The 18913-nt window shown below is 37.9% G+C and overlaps 2 protein-coding genes, 1 long non-coding RNA gene and 1 pseudogene across 4 annotated transcripts; 3 read left to right on the forward strand and 1 right to left on the reverse strand.

Annotated features, from left to right (window-relative positions):
- Positions 1-4289: 4289 nt before the first annotated feature.
- On the forward strand, positions 4290-5636 carry LOC104750177 (uncharacterized). Its single transcript, XM_010471938.2, has 2 exons — positions 4290-5417; positions 5565-5636. The coding sequence occupies exons 1-2, from the start codon at positions 4290-4292 to the stop codon at positions 5634-5636; spliced, it is 1200 nt and encodes a 399-aa protein (XP_010470240.1).
- A 386-nt stretch (positions 5637-6022) lies between these two features.
- Positions 6023-6846, reverse strand: LOC104721147 (uncharacterized). The gene is made up of 2 exons (XR_015573667.1): positions 6609-6846; positions 6023-6510 (listed from the first exon to the last, which is right to left on the reverse strand). It is a non-coding gene; the product is annotated as an uncharacterized LOC104721147 (long non-coding RNA).
- Positions 6847-15618: 8772 nt separating this feature from the next.
- LOC104721156 (F-box protein At2g16450 pseudogene) lies at positions 15619-17125 on the forward strand (annotated as a pseudogene). The gene has a single exon (XR_015573668.1). The product of XR_015573668.1 is annotated as an F-box protein At2g16450 pseudogene (transcript).
- Positions 17126-17426: 301 nt separating this feature from the next.
- On the forward strand, positions 17427-18910 carry LOC104721162 (putative fructokinase-5). The gene is made up of 5 exons (XM_010439079.2): positions 17427-17627; positions 17715-18125; positions 18203-18337; positions 18413-18529; positions 18632-18910. Exons 1-5 carry the CDS (start codon positions 17454-17456, stop codon positions 18764-18766), a joined length of 972 nt encoding a protein of 323 aa, XP_010437381.1. The 5' UTR covers positions 17427-17453; the 3' UTR covers positions 18767-18910.
- The last annotated feature ends 3 nt before the right edge of the window (positions 18911-18913 follow it).

Genomic DNA, 18913 nt, shown 5'->3' on the forward strand with positions numbered 1-18913 from the left:
CGCTACACCATCCGCAGAGATGACATGTCCCAGGTACTCAACCTGCTGGCTCCCAAACTGGCATTTCTTACGGTTGGCAAACAGTTAATGTTGTTGAAGAACCCGCAACACTGGCTTTAGATGCTCCTGATGCTTGAGTATGGACTTGCTGTAGATTAGTATGTCGTCGAAGAACACTAGCACGAACTTCCAGAAGAATGGTCTGAAAACATCATTCATGAGGGACTGGAATGTGGCCAGGACGTTTGTGAGCCCAAACGGCATGACAAGGAACTCATAATGCCCGTCGTGTGAGCAGAATGCCATTTTGTGCACGTCCTCCTCTCTGACCAGGATTTGATGGTATCCTGACCTTAGGTCCAGCTTGGAGAATATGAGAGCACCCTGTAATTCATCCAACAGTTGATCAATCATAGGGATAGTGTAGCTATCAGGTATTGTTGCCTTGTTGAGCTCCCTGTAATCCACGCAGAACCTTCAGCTTCCATCTTTCTTCTTCACCAGTAGGACCAGACTGGAGAATGGGCTTCCACTTTCTCTGATGATTCCCGCGGTAAACATGTTGGAAATTTGTTTCTCGATCTCCTCCTTCTGAGCATGCGTGTATCGAAAGGATTGTACATTCACTGGCTCTGTGTCAATCTTCAGTTTGATGGAGTGCTCCTTGCTTCTTGAGGGTGGTAGTCCTTTTGGCTCTTCGAACATGTCCTTAAACTCCTCCAAAAGTTGGTGAAAATCATTTGGACAGGCTAATTCCTTGTCTTCTTTCAGCAATTCGTGGTACTCCACCATTAGTCCTTCGCCTTGAGAGATATGGCAGCGTTCGATAGACTGTGGTCTCCTTGCAAAGTCACGAGTTTTCCTTGAGCCCAAAATGACATCACCTACTCCTTCCAATTGACCCGTGTATCTCCTAATGTCTCTAACCATTGTATTCCTAGGATAACATCAACACCCCCTAGTTCCAATGGTAAGAAGCTCGTAACCAGGTTGTAACCAGGAATCACCAACCTTACGTCATAACAAACCACTGTTCCGTGGACCATTATTCCCGTTCCCATCCGAATCCCATACTCTTGAGTTCCCCATAACATGAGCCCCACTTGGCAAACCACACGACTAGAGATGAAGTTGTGGGAAGCTCCACTGTCAATCAAGATAGTCATCTCCTCCGTCTTAATTGATCCTCGTAACTTCATAGTATGTGGCGAGGATATAGCCGCCGCCGAGCCTAAGGATAGAACAACGCACTCCGCCACTTCCCCCGTGACCGCGTCGAATGCTACCTCCTCCATGTTGTAGAAACACTTCACGTCTCCCAACTCTTCGCTTACCACCATCACTTGCAGCTCCTTCATCCTACCGGTGACCCGTGTAAAACCTCTTCGTCACATTAAAAGCAGAGTCCCTTTGCCCTTTTGTCATTTGCCTTCGAATTCGTCAATCTCCGATACGGAAATTGCTTCTCTTCTCCCGTTTTGATTTGACTGGGTTTCGGGTTCACAGCTTGTCGAGACAACGTTGTATGCTTTTCTAGGGTATTGTTAGACTTTTGAGTGGACAAAATTACCCTTTCGTTAAGCCGTTGACTCCCACTCGAGTGTTGACTGCTGCGAGTGATTAGTCTCTCGCCACCGGACCTTGTTAACGTTCCGTCGCTGCTTCCCGACAAGATTTCCGATGAGATCTCTCCAGACCAATCCTCCACCTTTCGGGACAGGCTCATCATTTTGTTCAGATTCCTTGGCTCAAACATCTTCACTCTTGCTCTGATTTTCGGCTTAAGACCAATCATAAACGCCCATTCCAAAACTTTTTCTGTTACCTCCGGTGCGTTTGTCGCCAGAGCGATAAATTCTTTGCAGTAACGCCCGTGGTGTCGTCTTGTCGCAACAGTAGCAATCTTTCACCCGTTTCTAGGTCATGGGACACGGAGAAGTCATCCAACACCCTTTCCTTCATCTGCTCCCACCCTGAAAAAGGGTTTCGGTCGCATTCCCAGCGGTTCCATATTAGAGCCTCACCGTCGAAGCACATACGAACCGCCTTGAGTTTTTCCTCCTCCGAGAACTCCTCCATTTCGAAGTACTGCTCCACTCTTTGAACCCAAACCTCCGCGTTCTCACCATCAAACAGAGGAATCTCAATTTTTCTTGTCAAAGAATCGTTTATTTCTGGAACATTAATCTTCGTCTCTTGCAGAGAGGTTGTTGGCGTCTGGGTGGGTGTGAAGAGGCGATGTACCACGTTGGTTGTGTTGGCATTGTCTTTGGACGGTTGTGTGTCCCCCTCGTTTACCCATGAACGATTTTCATTACCAAATAAGCGCTTCTAGATGATCTCCAAAGCGTCTAGCTTTCCCATCTGCTTCTCCATGACATCTTGTTTCTCCATTTGTTTCCTCATTTCCTTGACCTTGGTTTCCAGCTCTGAGATTTTGTTGACATCGCGTTGAAGGTGTTTGACTGCCTTCTCTAACTCCTCCATTTTTTTCGTCATGGCTTGTTTGCACTCCCAAGATTGAACAGCTCTGATACTAAATTGATAGATATTAGATATCCAAACTTTGTAAAGAACAGATTAACAAGAAAACACTTCTTTATTATGAGATATCATAATACAAGTCTTGAGAGAATTTACGGATTCTCTCCCTCCCCCTTACAAATTGATCCATAATCTAGATACCCCTCTCCTCTACTTTACCTTATACTTTATACTACTCTTGTCTTATTAGTCCTAGTAGCCGTTGTGACTCGATACAGTAATCACGCCAGCTAGCATAGAGACTTATTACTTAACTACGGTTACTTTATTACTAACCATGGTGAACAGTCTTCTCCTGATCCTTCCTCCCTTGTTGGATTCCTCTTGGGCCTTGAGCCTCGTCCGATACTTAAACAGAACTGGTGGGCGCCTTGCATTACACTTATCAGTAAACAGATGGAGCACAGTGACAAGGGAGTTCAGGACATATCGGTGGGGAATCAGAGGGTGGAGAACGATGTGGACAAGGGAGTTCAGTTGTCAACCAATACGGGTAAACTTTCTTCTGATTATCAACTGTCCACTGAAGTTAGTGTTGAGGACATGGGAGTTCAGGACAAAGAGGATACACGCAAAAGGAGGAAGGGTGTGGAGAACATATCGGTGGGAAGAAGAGGAAGTCATACGATGTGGACAATTTGTCAACAAATGAAGACAATATTCTTACAGTGGACACAAATACGAGTAAACGTCCTTCTGATTTTTAGTTGTCCTCTGAAGTTAGTGTTGACGACAGTGATATGGAGGTTGCTAGGATGGTTTTCTCGAAAGAAGCTATGAATGGTAATGCTAACGTTGTGGACGAGATAGAGGAGGACATAACGTTGTCCAGAATATTAGAAGAAGGCAGGAAGATAATGGGAGCAGACTACGTTTCAAATGAGGGACAAGATCCGAGTACAATGTCCACAATGCAGAGAGATGAATATCTTGTAAAAGGGGAAAGTCCAGAGTACAATTACGATGAGTGGACATACATAATTAACGAAGACTACCCTCCTAACTAGGATCCATTCGTAGTCAATGAGGTAAGGCCTTCAGAGGCTGTTATTGAAGTTAGTGAGACTTCTGGGGCACGAATAGTAGAGGGAAACCTTAATAGAGCAATATTGCCTGAAAATGAGGACCAACTGTGTTCCGTGTTAGTCCTACATGGTGATGTTAATTTGGTAGAAGCACCTGTGATTGATGAATTTTATCTTTTGTTGTTGAATGACGCACCACCATGCCCGGATAATATGCGAGGTTTACCTAGCCATGAGAGGAACATGGATTTGAAAAGAGCAGCGGATGCCATATATGTTGGTAGAATATTTGTAAGTAAGGTAGAGATGTACAAGGCTCTATCACTCTATGACATGAAGAGGATATTTTGCTTTAAGATTTTTGCGTCCGACAAAACACGAGTGATTGCAGCGTGCGTGGAAAAGAATTCCGGTTGGCGGGTTTATGTCGTCACTCATCCAAAGACATTAAATTTAGAAGTAAGAACGGTGACAATGAAGCATGAATGCGACGTCTCTGCGAGGTCCATATATGGGGAGAAAGCAACTACTAAGATATTGGCTTGTTTGTTGAAATGCAAATTTGCTAATGGGAAGAGAGGACCACGAGCATGTGAGCTGCCTGAGATGGTTTTATCTAAGTTGAATGTAACCATCTCTTACATGAAGGCATGGAATGCAAAGGAATTGGCAGTAAATGCAACTCGTGGAACGGAAGAATGAAGCTATGAGTTTTTAGCAATGTATCTACACCTTGTAAAGTCTACAAACCCTGGCACCATAACGGAAATTGAGACAACAATAGACAAAAAGGGTAAAACATTGTTCAAATATCTATTCTTTGCATTTGGCGCATGCAATGATGGATATAAATTTATGAGGAAGGTTATAGTGATAGATGGCACAGTGATGAAAGGCAAGTACAAAGGGTGTTTGGTAGCAGCAAGTGGTCAAGATGGGAATATGCAGATTTATCCATTGGCAATTGGAGTAGTAGAAGTGGAGGATGATGCTGGTTGGGTGTGGTTTTTCAAGAATCTAATAAAATTTGTCCCGGAAGTGTACCCAATGGCGCATCTTGCAGCATGTGCATTCCACCTTTTCCGTAATGTTAAGCACAAGTACAATTGTGGTGGCCTAGCTGGTCTAGTCTCGAAAGCAGGAAGAGCATATACGGTTGGTGATTTCCGTTATTGGTGGAGGCAGATAGAGGAAACAAAGCCTGAATGTGCAGAGTATCTACTCAACATTGGTCTACCACATTGGACTCTATCACACTTTACTGGAAACTGTTACAATCTGATAAGCAGCAACATTTCAGAGTCTTTAAACGCCGCAATGCATAAAGGAGTGGAGTACCCAATTGTGTCAATGGTAGAATTCATAAGAGCCATGTTGATGAGGTGGTTTTGGTGTAGGAGGACATTTACTGGGAAGACTAGAAGTAAATGTACACCAGAAATAGAAGAATTGTTGATTGATCATCTGAAAGAGTCACTCAACTATGCGGTGCTAGGAGCAACAGACTGGATTTACCAAGTTAACGACGCAGTTGGTTGTGAATTTACTGTTGATTTAGAGAAAAAAACTTGCACTTGTAGAGTATTTGATTTTCTGAAGATTCCTTGCTGTCACACATTGGCTGCTTGTCGAGTAAGAAACATTGACCCCTACTCACTTATTAGTGAATGTTATTTTGTTGGACCCTGGAGGGAGAAGTACAAAGGGGTACTAATGCCATGCCCAAATGAGAGGGACTGCGACATCCCTATTGAGTTGACCGAAGTACCTGTTAATCCACCTAGAACGAAAAGAGGCGGGGGAAGACCTAAAAATAAGAGGATCCCATCACAGGGAGAAGTGGATCACGTAAGTTTCATCATTTGTTTGGTTGATTTAGAAATTAAAATTAGCTTTTCTTGTGATCTAACATTCTTCACAACTTATGCGGTTTCGATCAGAAAAAAGCGGGTGACAAAGTGCGGGTGACAAAGTGCGGGAGATGTTTTGAACCAGGGCACAACCGGAAAACTTGCTCGACGCTCATATGATGAAGTGAAGATGATGTTTGCTCTGTTGACCCCGTAGACTAAGTTTTTTGTTGCAATCCTTTTGGTGGACAATGTAACTGTCTTGAGCTCTGTAAATTTTGTGTCTACAAACTACTTTAAAGCGTAGACAACTAGGGGGCCATTTTTTGTCGAGTTCTCTTTTATGGACAACCTATAATTCCCGGTAGACAGTATAACTTATCTTATTTATGTTGGGTCCTCATTAATATTTGTTGAGCTCTGTAAATTTTGTATCTACAAACTGCTTTACAGTGTAGACAAATTTAAAAGATTTTTTGTTGAGTTATCTTTTATGTTCAACCTTTAATTCTCAGTAGACAGTATAACTTTTCCTAATTATGTTGGGATCTCATTGCATAGGGTGCAGAATATAATTTGTTAAGGAAGAATAAGATCACTAAGTGGACATTAAACATTGCTTGAAAGGAAACGACAAATTTCGTCCACTTAATACATTGATAAGAGGAACCAACGTAAATAAGAAAGTTTACACCATTGATAACTTAAGAAGACGAGTAAAAAAAGGTAGAAATTACTGCTTAATGATGATAAATATGAGGAGTAGTACTATAACAGAGAGGAACCCTAGAATGAAACCCTTGACCTCTTTCACCCCAAAAGTGGCTGGATTAGCAGAGTGAGTAGCCCTTGTTGGAAGATAATTCCTCGTATCCGTCACCAATTTCCCGAACAAGCTGTCTAATGTGACCCATCTCTTCGCCATGGTATTCAATCTGGGCGGACAACATTGAAGGGTAGACTTTAGTGCCATTTGGTCCAAGAGTGAGATAGTTAATGTGGTCGTCTCGCTCTAGCAATTTCTTGTGGAGGTCGTGGATTTCCTCGACTATGGCTTTGTCCCAAAACTTGTGAAGATGCAAGCACCCATCCTTCGATTGAATAGTAAAATATAAGAATGTAACCCAGATCTACAAATGAAATATTGAACTCGCTCCTGAAAGTAAATTATGAAAACTTAAAGGAGTACCGCAGATCTAGCACATTTGTAGCATAGGCGACCTTGGTATTCACCGGTCGTATTGGGTATGAGCTGTAGTTCCCCGCCACACCAGCATTTCATGGGTATGCCGTAGTGATCTCTTTCGCGGTCGCGTGACTTAACAGACTCGACGGAGGAGGAGGAGGGTTGGCTGTAACTATATTGGTCCATCTTCGTTTTTAGAAAAATAAAAGCTTGAAAATAAAGGAGGATAGATGGCTGTAGTGAGTGGAGATGTGAAAATAAGGATATTTAAGAGTGAACTTAATAAAGATGTTGATGTAAGGGTTGCCGAGTGTTTGGTTTAAAATTTATTAAAAAATATAGTAACCTTTGGATAAAAGGGTGTCCACTTAGAGGTTGTGTAGTCCAACACGCAATGTCAAAAGTGATTGATGGGGATGTAAGTTCTCGAGCTACGATTATTTCATAACTTTATGTATGATATCGATGGACCAAATCATCTGACAAAACAGTGTCCATTGTGTCTAGTGTAGGACTTCGGAACATCCCCATCAAATTAATGAGCAATTCGAGAAGCGAAGTGGACAAATCGATTAAAGTGGTGAATGTCGTTTTAAAATAAGTCTACAAGAACATTCAATCTCGATAATATAATTTGATCATTGTAATTATAAGTACACTAGAACATTCAATAACCGGCATGCAATCTCGATAATGTTTACAGGATAACATTATGAGATGTTTACTAAAACTAGAACATAAGTCTACTAAATAAGGATACATCATGGGATAGTAATGGAGTTGATGGATAATACTTGAACAATAATGAAGGATAATAATGATATGGATAATGATATTTGTATCACTTAAAACATATAGATGAACTGGATAGTCCGCCACCACACAAAGCGAGCTTCACAGCGGGAGTCAATCGTGCATATGAAGCCAGGTCTAACACACTTTGGGACATCAAAAAACCTCCACGTGTTCCTATACCTTTTGATACGTGTAGTACCAATTTTCCAAATGTTTTCGAACACCAACTCCGAATAATATTCGGCCATTGCATAGGAGCCAACTCGGTCTTTAAATGAAGCCATTGTGGATACACCCTCGCGGTAATGACCACCACTGATTAAGAACAGCCCTAGGGCAAACTGCATCTCTTCAGAAAATGGTGTGGTATTGAAGAGGAGATTTATGGGTTTGTCAATCATACCTTCTATAGCTATAAGGCGAAGACTCTCAAGGTAACAAGCGTCGGGATTGCCAGCCTTGACATACTTTATGAAGAATGGGTGAAACTTTGAGGACTTGTTTACAAGAATAGGGGCATTTTTCAAAGTAATCAGAGAAACTTCTTTCAAAACCTGATGGCTGCAAACAAGAGCCATACCGTTTTTACCAGTGGCAAGAAGTGGACCTATGTACTCGAATCCATGCTTAGCTAATCTTTGTATTATTAAGAGTGCATGGCTTTAGAATCCAAAAGCATTTGAATTCAAAAGGGTGGACATGTTTGTGTTGCGATGAATCGTAGACAGACACCCCAACTGGTGTCGACTGACACTGATACCGAACATCGATTTCCTTCGATCAGAAACACCAAAACTCACTTCCAAGCTTCTCCCATCCGATCCCTGCATCCTCTTGCGCAAAACCCAGCCATATCAGCCACGAAAAAACCCATAAGAACTTAAAGGAAACAATCACACAAACACAAAATCACATAAAATAGAGATCTTAGCTTAGATAAGCCATGGTCCTGCACTCACCTTTGCCAAACAATGAGATCTAAGCCCAAATGACGAAGCTAGCTCCACATAAACCTTCGCACCACGTCCCTAGCCTTGGATCCACACTCTCCAGGAAGAAATCTCACTCACGGATCAAAGGAATCTCCAAAAACTACAAGAACAGTCTCTGGAACTCTCTTCTCTTCTTTTTCTCTCCAAAACTCTGAAAAACGGCTAAAGGGACGAAGGAAGTTGAGTTCCACCTTTTAAACTCGAGTCTAGGGCTTTCCCTAAACTAACCACGCAAACCGGACGATTAAAATCGAACTGATCAAACGGTTCGCAAACAGTTTTAGTGGCAGTGATATGGAGGGGTGGTTGGTTGTGCGACTCAGTAACTAGATAAGGTGGGGTTTGGTGTATTTGTGAGAGTTTTTGTAAAGAGTGATTTCTACGCCGATTGTCTCATCGGAATTATGGAGTTCCGATGAAATTGTTTTCCGTGGATCCTCTGTGAAGATTGGAAATTCGGGTGCGATCTTTTCAATAACTCTATCCCGTGGTATGTTAAACTTTTTATAATGAAATTGTTCAAAACTTAAAATCTATCATCTCTAGTTTAATTAAACGGTTTGACTAAAGACCCAAATTTTAAATTTGCCAAGTTAAGTTTAAGCTGCTCATTCAAATTTAGATTCTTTTTGATCATATTTACAATATGACTCTAAACAATTATCAAAAACTTTTAGTCGATGTCAAACTTTGAACAAACAATTTTTCTTCATTGCTTGAGTAATATACGTTTATTTTTAAAAACTCGAATCATGGTAAATCCAGAAAAAGCTAGAGTTTTATTAATTTTATGTATTATTTGATGACTTAATGCAACTAAAAAATGTTAAAAAAAATTGATAGAAAAATCATAATTTTAAATCATAACAAATTTTTTTTAACATCTATACCATTAATGGTGAATTAGCATCTGGATCATCTTCACTCTCCACCATCTTCTTTGTTCGTTCTAGAATCATATCAATATTCACATTTTTTTCTCCAATCCTTAATTTCCATCTAAATTTCACTGGACTATTTTATAAATAGGGTTTTACAGTCCACAATTAATACTTGGTTCGCAAGATATGCATTAACTTCCAAGTTGTATCTAATATTTTGGTCTCAAGAACATGGTTTTGTATACTATGTCTGACAATCTGAGTGTGAGAATCAAACGGTTGTCAAGCAAATATCAAAGTTACTACAACAATAAAATATTTCTTCCCGAATCTGTCTCAAGCCTATGTTGCCATAGAATGAAATATGCCTGGGTAAAATACCCAAATCCGATCGGGTATTATCCGATATCCGAACGGATACCCAAATTAATCCGAACATGTATAAACATATTGAAAAATAGTCACTAGTGAGATTCAACCCATCACCTAAAACATTTAATCAATGCATTCTAACCATTTTGCCGCTCTACTATCTTTGACTAATTCTAAAACCTCCTGTATTTATATATTACTATGTACATTTTAAAGTAGATTTTTAAATCATCAGTTCAATAACAGTGGATTTCAGGAGATTTTTTAAAATTCATGATTGAATAACATAGAATTTATAAATTTTACACAAATCCCTTAAAATGTCAAGTTGAATACACCCCCCTAAAAAAATTTAGATATGAGAGATTTTACTTATTTTGTAGAGATTTAATTACATATTTTATTCTACACTCATGAACTCTAGATACCAAATATTGTTTTTACATATTAAAAAATACAAAGAAGAAAAATGCAAAACAAATAGAACATTTTAAACAAGAAACATGTTTGTCATACCTTTTCTTCACCTTTAATATCAGAGTTGGAGAGATTTGAATTTGGATATATTTGAAATTCGAATTGAATTAGTATTTTGTTAAGTTTAAGATGTAAATAACCAAAACCGAACCCAAATCTGAAATATATTTCGGGTAATGGATAAAACCCGAACCCGATCCGAATCCGAATCCGATGGTTGTTTATCCGAAATCCGATCCGAATACCAAAAATATCCGAATGAGTCTAGGACCCCTTTACCGAAATACCCAAAAATCGACTTGGACGTTGAATTAGCCCGTTTTTGTTTACCTAAACCGACTAAATTCGAAAAACAAAGTTACGATTTTCTAGGTCTTTCACTAACTGGCTTCTCTAGGTCTTTTATTAACTGGTTTTTATAGGTCTTTACTTGATATCTTATATAATAAGAGAAGGTTTTTCTCAACTTCTGCTTAGAACATGACACCTGGCTTATTATATAGTTGACACATGTCCTTTCTTAGTTTTAAAGGCTATTGTTTTTAAGTTTTCATATTAGGCTTGACAAAATAAGACCAATTACAAGCCCAACAAATATAATTCACAGCCCTTACACCCATCAGGAGTATACGAACTAAACGATGTCGAATTCACCTGTACTCACCTTCTCACAATCGTCGTTCCCAGCAGCTACCACCTCCGATGTACTTTCGCAGATCTCATAATTATTGGGTTTCTTTGGTTTAATTCTCCTACTCCACCTCCAAATTCAAAATCATTTCCGGTTTAATGTCTTTGTCAAGATCCCGAACACCTATTTGAAGTTCCGAACAGTATGTAACATTAATTCTGTCCAAAATCGTTTTCAAATTGTTTGGAATCAAATTTAAAATTTTTTTAAAAAGGGGTTTAGATCTGCACTACCAATTAGAATCATATGAACAATTATTATGATTACATTATTTGTATTACTTATTACAATATTTAAGGTAATTAAAGACAGTATGTAACATTAATCCTGTCCAAAATCGTTTTCAATTTGTTTGGAATCAAATTTAAATTTTTTTAAAAAGGGTTTTAGATCTGCACTACCAATTAGAATCATATGAACCATTATTATGATTATGTTATTTGTATTACTCATTACAATCTTTAAGGTAATTAAAGAATTCTATTGAAGTATATCCTTCATTTTCATCTTTACGTGTACCACCCAATTATAATGTAATGAAACTAATACCAAACACGTATGTGTTCATGGTCATTAACATTTCATTACAATCCCTGATTACTCTCCCTCAACCATTGCATTAAGTTTTCTTTTTAAATAACAACCTTTGACGACACTAACCTTCTCTCTCTCACAGCATGGGTAAAACTAAAACAATACCGCCCTACTCTATCTTTTATTCAACCTCCAACGAAACACACAACACTGGTATCAATAGGATTGTTGTTCGGGTCATCCATATTTGGAAAGTTCGAGACTTTCGAAGAAACAATATCTTACTTATTGTTCCTGATGAAAATGTCTCCTTCCTGATGAAAATGTATATTATCTCTATTATTGTTCCTCTTGACCCCTGATTTACCTCCATTTTAACATATTCATTTCGCCTTTGTTTCAGGATTGTGCTATACAAGCTTCAGTCCTTCCTAATCGTGTGCCTAAGTTTCAAGATCAATTGGTTAAAGGCCAATTATACAGCATCAATGATTTGATGTTGTCGCATCCTCCAACCGTTATCGTCGCACCAAACACAAGTGGAGAATTGTTTTCACGGAGAAAACGTCTTTGGAGACTGTTAAAAAACAACAATGCTCTATTGGTTTTGATTATTTTAGGTTCTCTACTTTTTCAGACTTGCTTAGACAAGGGTGAGGAGCTTCCAGGTAACAACCTATTTTGCACTGTTCGTATTTCTGGTATCCTAGCTTCCAGGTAACAACCTATTTTGCACTGTTCGTATTTCTGGTATCCTAGCTTCCACTTTGTTCTTTAGTATATGATTTATATCTACATTTACCCACTCACCAGATGTTGTTGGCAAAATATCCTCATCTAGAACGTCTGAAAACAAAGATCAAAGCCACCCTTCAAAGACAACTTTCAATTTAACACTGACTTGCATTTTAGAAAGGTTAGCTTACATTTCTATCAAAATATCAGTTTCAATGTTTAGTCATAAATTTATATTCCAATCTCTTATTTCTCTTCATCTAAAATTTTATATTGTCCCATAAATTTTAAACGGCCAAATTCTGCTACTATATGGCTGACTGGCTGGTTCCTTAATATGTATATTTCATGTGTCTATATTCTTACTCAAATTATTGTTATGATTCGAGGAAAGTTCTAATGTCTCTGAAGCATTTTTTTCTTTAGATCACGTAAATGATTTGCTCATTGCACAATTTATTTTTAAATCCCATTATCGCCTTTTAAATCCCAATAAATTAGCTTACATTTCTATCAAAATATCAGTTTCAATGTTTAGTCATAAATTTATATTCCAATCTCTTATTTCTCTTCATCTAAAATTTTATATTGTCCCATAAATTTTAAACGGCCAAATTCTGCTACTATAATGGCTGACTGGCTGGTTCCTTAATATGTATATTTCATGTGTCTGTATTCTTACTCAAATTATTGTTATAATTCGAGGAAAGTTTTAATGTCTCTAAAGCATTTTTCCTTTAGATCACGTAAATGATTTGCTCATTGCACAATTTATTTTTAAATCCCATTATCGCCTTTTAAATCCCAATAAATTAGCTTACATTTATATCAAAAAATCAAATTCAATGGTATAGTCATAAATTTATATTCCAATCTCTTATTTCTCTTTATATAAAATTCTAAATTATCCTAATTTTAAACGGTCAAATTCTGCTACTATAATGGTTGACTGGCTGGTTCCTTAATATGTATATTTCATGTGATTTTATTCTATTTCGTACTCAAATTATTGTTATGATTCGAGGAAAGTTCTAATGTCTCTGAAGTATTTTTCCTTTAGATCACGTAAATGATTTGTTCATTGCACAATTCATTTTTAAATGAAAATGGAGGATTTAAGATCTCAGACAAGGAACTGAAGTTTATGCAAAAATGTAAAGTAGTAGTCTGGAATGGTGGTTAGGTGGAGGAGAAAACCTTTAAGGAATGACCAAACAATCAAATAAAAAAATTAGTTACTCTTATTTTCTCCTTTAAGCTTTTTTCCTATTGCCATATTGAGTAAGCTGTAATAACATTTTCTATTTTATCTCAACGAGTTTAAAAGGTTAATTACGGTATGGAGACATCATGAGCCTACGTGCATGTACACTACGACGTATTCATAAAGTCAAAACAATGTAACTTAGCCTAAGATATATATCACACAACAATATAATTGTGTTAGAAAATGATTTTTTTTGAGTTTAAAATTTAATTATATATTCTTTTATTTATATATTATTCTAACTTGGATATTTGTTAAAATTACTACGGATAGAGAGACCTAAAGCTTAAATAGATGATCAGATCTCTATTATATATATGTCAAAGGAAGACATTAGAGAAACAACGTTAGACGAGGTGATTTGTAATTGATTTTAGTTAACTTGTGATATGGGACTTAAATTTCAACTTTCGCTTATGTCTTTACGTAACAACTAAATAAAGATGATGAGGATTTGCCTTAAACAATGTCAAAGTGAATAAAATCACCAAAAAGTAATCTTTATTTTATTTCGTTTTTGGTTTAAAGCCACTGAATAGGCTTTGAAGTTTGAAGGATTCATATCATTTTCCGTCTTTCTGTTGACAGAACAAAATAGGTGTTTTTTATGTTAAGGGTTACCAACAATTAAAAGGGAAATAAACTACACATTATCTGAATCTGAGGATGAAAAATGTGCAACATTAAAAAATATAATATTTATTTTATATCTCCAAACTTCATCATCTTTAATAAACAATTACTCATGGGATAAATTCAAAACTCAAAAATGATGGTAGATCTCGGCTATTTCTGTAAGGCCACAACGGAAACAACGTCCAAACAAGTTATTAAGTGACATGTATTAATATGACTATATGAGTCTATCTTCTATAATTTTTAGTTGACAAATTACGTCTTGACCCAACAGAAAATACAAAGTCGATGATCATTTGCCCATACAGCTTACATCAAACATGTTACTATTCTCAAAGTTGTTTAAATATTGATTGGCCATTTTAATGTTAAATATCATTTCAATGTTTACAAATACATTGCATAAATCATATATTTTGTAATCATAAAATTTGCCAAGAATGTATTGCAATGTGGTTACATCGCAAAACAACATGTCTTAGAAGAGAATTAGTCTAAGTTTTTAAACATTTCGTTATTCAAAAAAATAAACATAATTAATAAAATCCAATATACATGAGGATGTAGTTTAATAATTTTTTTTTTGTCCCCAACTGTTTTCATAAAATATCTTAAAAGGATTACATGGTGAATAGGAGCCTAATTACAAGATATAAAATTCCAATTAACCCAAAAGTATTATAAGCAGAGAAACAAAATGAATGGGTCAATAAAGGACACGTGTATAACACGTGTTTGCGTGCACGTTGAAGGGGAATTGCGACGACCGACTCATGTCAATGCCACCGCCTTTCCGCCGGAGCTGAAACTCCGACCACAGCCAAATTTCCGGCAAGTATAGCACTTTGTCCACAATATGGTCTGTCAAATTTCAGCTTGTAACTCCGAAATTCACCAAATCTTTTTGCAGCTTTCTCCGAGTATGAAAGAAACAGAGAAGCTTGAATTTTCAGATTTGTTAAGCCCCGGAATACACGAGAAGGTGAGATGTCAGATCAGTCGCAAAACACACTTTTCTAATCCGTTCTTCACCAGCCACCGAATTCCTTTCTTCACGATTTACAAACCCAAGGAGAAACCGTCATCCATAGCCGATCTAACGGCCCCAATAAGTTATGAGGATTTACACCTCTCATGAATGGAATCGAGTAATCCGACGATCCAGAAGCTCCGTCCACTACTCGGCTTTGCCTCCTTAAACCATAAGGAGATCTATGAGGTTCTGCAAAAAGAAGAGAAAACTAAAGAAATAGCCACCAAAGCTATGATACACTCGCACTTAGGCGAGAAATATAACCGGACTTAGCCGGAGACAAAAAGCCGACGATAAGTTTCGTCGGAAAATGAGAACGAAAGCTTTCTCTCTCTGAAAGATTTGAGAGAGAGAAGAGAGAGAAAGCGTTCCAAAGAGGGGGTGTAGTTTAATTACTTAAGATACATACTCTTCCCCCAAAAATTAATATCATTTTTATCAATAAAAAAAACTAATTAAAAAAACAAAATACAGAAAGATGAAAATCTAACAAAACAAAACTAATTTAGAAGCACGTGCATAGCATGGTAGCATGGGACAACTCCTAGTATAATTATATATTTTAGTTTTAGCATATCTCTTTGTTCGTTAGATAGAATAATGAGTTCATCATCTGCCTTATCGGGTAATCTCATCCTGCAGATACTGTCGAGATTGCCTCTAAAGTCAGTTGCCAGGTTTCGTTGCTTGTCGAAGCACTGGGCATCAATTTTAGGTAGTCCATATTTCAAGGAGTTGTTCCTGACCAATTCCTTGTCTAAGCCGCGCCTCTTATTCGCCATCGCAGAAAACGGCAATGAACACGAAGAGATGGGCATCAATGTGTGGAGGTTCTTCTCGTTGCCTCAGTTTCAGAATTCATATGAGAAATCGTCGTCGGCTACTGTAGAAGCCGCCGAATATCATGTGAAGTTCTCTCTAGACAATTTAACTATCAATCATCATACTAACCTAAAATATTTTTCATGTGGTTGCGCCTCTGGCTTGATCTATTTCCATGGTAATCGATACGAAGGTAGACCTGTGATATGTAACCCCAACACTGGACGGTATGCAATCTTGCCTAAACGGTATAGTTACAGGAAAGCGTATAGCTTCTTCGGGTTTGATCCGATTGGCAAGCAATACAAGGCATTGTTTATGGCTTACCCATCTGGTCCTGGTCATCATAGAATTCTTACATTTAGAGCTGGAGGTTTGAGGTGGAGAAAGATAAAATGTCCCTTACGACATGATATTAAGAGTGATGGGGTGTGCATCAATGGTGTTTTGTATTACTTAGGTGGTGACCGTAACTTGTCTGGTTGGAGTCAGAATAAATCTCAGAATGTAAAGTCTGATTATGTGATAGTTTGTTTTGATGTTCGGTCTGAAAGATTCACCTTTATTTACGTAGAAAGGATTTGTCGGTTGATAAACTACAAGGGCAAATTAGCTGTGATTTACTGGGAGGATGATGTCGACATTTATGAGCTTCTTCATTTGGATAATGATGTCTACACTTATTGGGAGAAAAAGCGCAACATTGGTGTCATTAATGAGTTGCGTTTGTGGGTTCTAGAGGATGTAGAGAAACAGGAATGGTCGAAACATGCCTACACTTGGACCGATGATAAATTCTTCCGTCACCAAGTTTCCATTGTTGGATCGACATATTCGGGTGAAATAGTGTTTTCGATGCGCAAGTATACATGTGGACAACCGTTTTATGTTTTCTACTTCAGTCCCGAGAGGAACACTCTCCGACGTGTTGAAATCCAAGGTTTTGGTGAAGGGTTTAAGAAACCTTGTAGCGTTCGCACCTTTGTAAACCACGTTGAGTATCCTAATATTAATGGTTTAGAACTGCTCAAGTCATTTCCTGCTCCATTTGGGGACACAGATAGTTCAGGCACAGATTCAGAGGACTCAGACAGGGAAGGGATAACCGGATAAGGCCAAGGCGTATATATCCTTGGAGTAGGAGAAAGCAATGAGCATTGTTATGTTTTGCGTTTTGCGTTTTGCGTTTTGTTTGGTCAAACCTTAATTATCTATTCGTTTATTTACGCTCTTTTGTTTTGTACCTTTTTACTATTACTATTTTAATGAATCAAGTTTCATTTCATATATAAGATATGGTCAAATTATATTTTCAGTTGCATACTCTGAGAATATAAAAAACCTCTGTAACAGAGAATATGGTACGCTGTGTGTGATCATCAAACCATGATTTTATTGATCTTTAATTGTTCTTTACTCGATTTAACATGAGTTGAAGAGTTTTGGTTTTTACAATCAGTCAAAAGATTGGACTGAGTTTGTACTGCTAATTAGGAATTTTGTTAATGCTTATCCCACTTTACATGCCTTTCTGTTGCACATTCTTCATCTTTATATAAACAGATGCTATCTTTAGTTATAGCTTCCATTTGTTTTTCCACCAAAAAAAAAGGATGGCTACTCCATTAATTGTTTCCTTTGGTGAAATGCTTATCGACTTTGTCCCTGACACTTCTGGTGTGTCTTTAGCTGAATCCACAGGTTTTCTCAAAGCCCCTGGTGGTGCTCCGGCTAATGTTGCTTGTGCCATCACCAAACTCGGTGGCAAATCTGCTTTCATCGGCAAGGTTTGTATATTTTTCTTATGTTATAATTTATGTCAGCAACCTGTAGACTGATGTGTAGTATTCTGTTGTTCTTTTTTTTTTTTTCAGTTTGGTGATGATGAGTTTGGACACATGTTGGTTAACATATTGAAAAAGAACGGTGTGAACAGCGAAGGTGTTTGCTTTGACACCAATGCAAGAACCGCATTGGCCTTTGTGACATTGAAAAAAGATGGTGAGAGAGAGTTTATGTTTTACAGGAACCCCAGTGCTGATATGCTCTTGAAAGAATCTGAACTCAACAAGGATCTCATTAAGAAAGCCAAGATTTTTCACTATGGTTCCATTAGTTTGATCTCTGAGCCATGTAGAACCGCTCACATGGCTGCTATGAAAACCGCAAAGGATGCTGGAGTTTTGCTCTCTTATGACCCGAATGTTCGGTTACCTCTTTGGCCTTCCACTGAAGCTGCAATTGAAGGCATCAAAAGTATTTGGAATGAGGCTGATATTATCAAGGTGTATATATATGTTTGTTTTGTTGTAAATGATGTGTTCTGTTTTGGTGATCTTAGTGTTGAGTTTGGTGTGTTTAGGTAAGTGATGATGAGGTGACATTTCTCACCCGTGGAGATGCAGAGAAGGATGATGTTGTTTTGTCTCTCATGCATGATAAGCTGAAGCTGCTTATTGTAACTGATGGAGAGAAAGGTTGCAGATACTACACAAAGGTAACTAATTAAAAGGAATCAGATTTGATATGATTGTTCCTTGTTAGAGTGATCTAAAGACTGGGGAAATTGCAGAAATTCAAAGGGAGAGTGCCTGGATACGCTGTGAAAGCAGTTGATACAACTGGAGCTGGTGATTCTTTTGTTGGTTCATTTCTTGTCTCATTGGGAAAAGACAGTTCCCTACTCGATGTACGTTTAACTGCAGACATTTTGATAACGTTTTCAGGTTTTAGATTAGGCATATAGTGGATATTGAGTTTTTGGGTGCTTGAGTAAATATGAATGTTGCAGGATGAAGGGAAGCTGAAGGAAGCTCTAGCCTTTGCAAATGCATGTGGAGCTGTGTGTACAACTCAGAAAGGTGCTATTCCTGCACTTCCAACTCCATCGGATGCTCAGCAGCTCATGAAATCTAAGTCCAAATAGTTTCAGTACTCTTGTCACTGTTCTGCTTCTGTTTCTTCAGTCTTTGTATTGATTTCAGCCACTTTCCTGGTTTTGTCTCTGAGTATTTTCTCTGTCATCTGAAATTATGAATAATCAATCTAGTTTCAAGTGCATTTTCTTGAATTT

This window comes from Camelina sativa, chromosome 2 (genome assembly GCF_030686135.1).
Source record: "Camelina sativa cultivar CO46 ecotype springtype chromosome 2, ASM3068613v1".
NCBI lineage: Eukaryota > Viridiplantae > Streptophyta > Magnoliopsida > Brassicales > Brassicaceae > Camelina > Camelina sativa.

Excerpts from the sequence above, each read along its gene's own strand:
- LOC104721162 (XM_010439079.2), top strand. The coding sequence starts at position 17,454 with ATGGCTACTCCATTAATTGTTTCCTTTGGTGAAATGCTTATCGACTTT. Across the intron at positions 18,338-18,412 it reads GTTGCAGATACTACACAAAG|AAATTCAAAGGGAGAGTGCC; the intron begins GTAACTAATTAA and ends GGGAAATTGCAG. Across the intron at positions 18,530-18,631 it reads AAGACAGTTCCCTACTCGAT|GATGAAGGGAAGCTGAAGGA; the intron begins GTACGTTTAACT and ends TGAATGTTGCAG.
- LOC104750177 (XM_010471938.2), top strand. The coding sequence starts at position 4,290 with ATGTATCTACACCTTGTAAAGTCTACAAACCCTGGCACCATAACGGAA. Across the intron at positions 5,418-5,564 it reads CACAGGGAGAAGTGGATCAC|GGCACAACCGGAAAACTTGC; the intron begins GTAAGTTTCATC and ends GTTTTGAACCAG.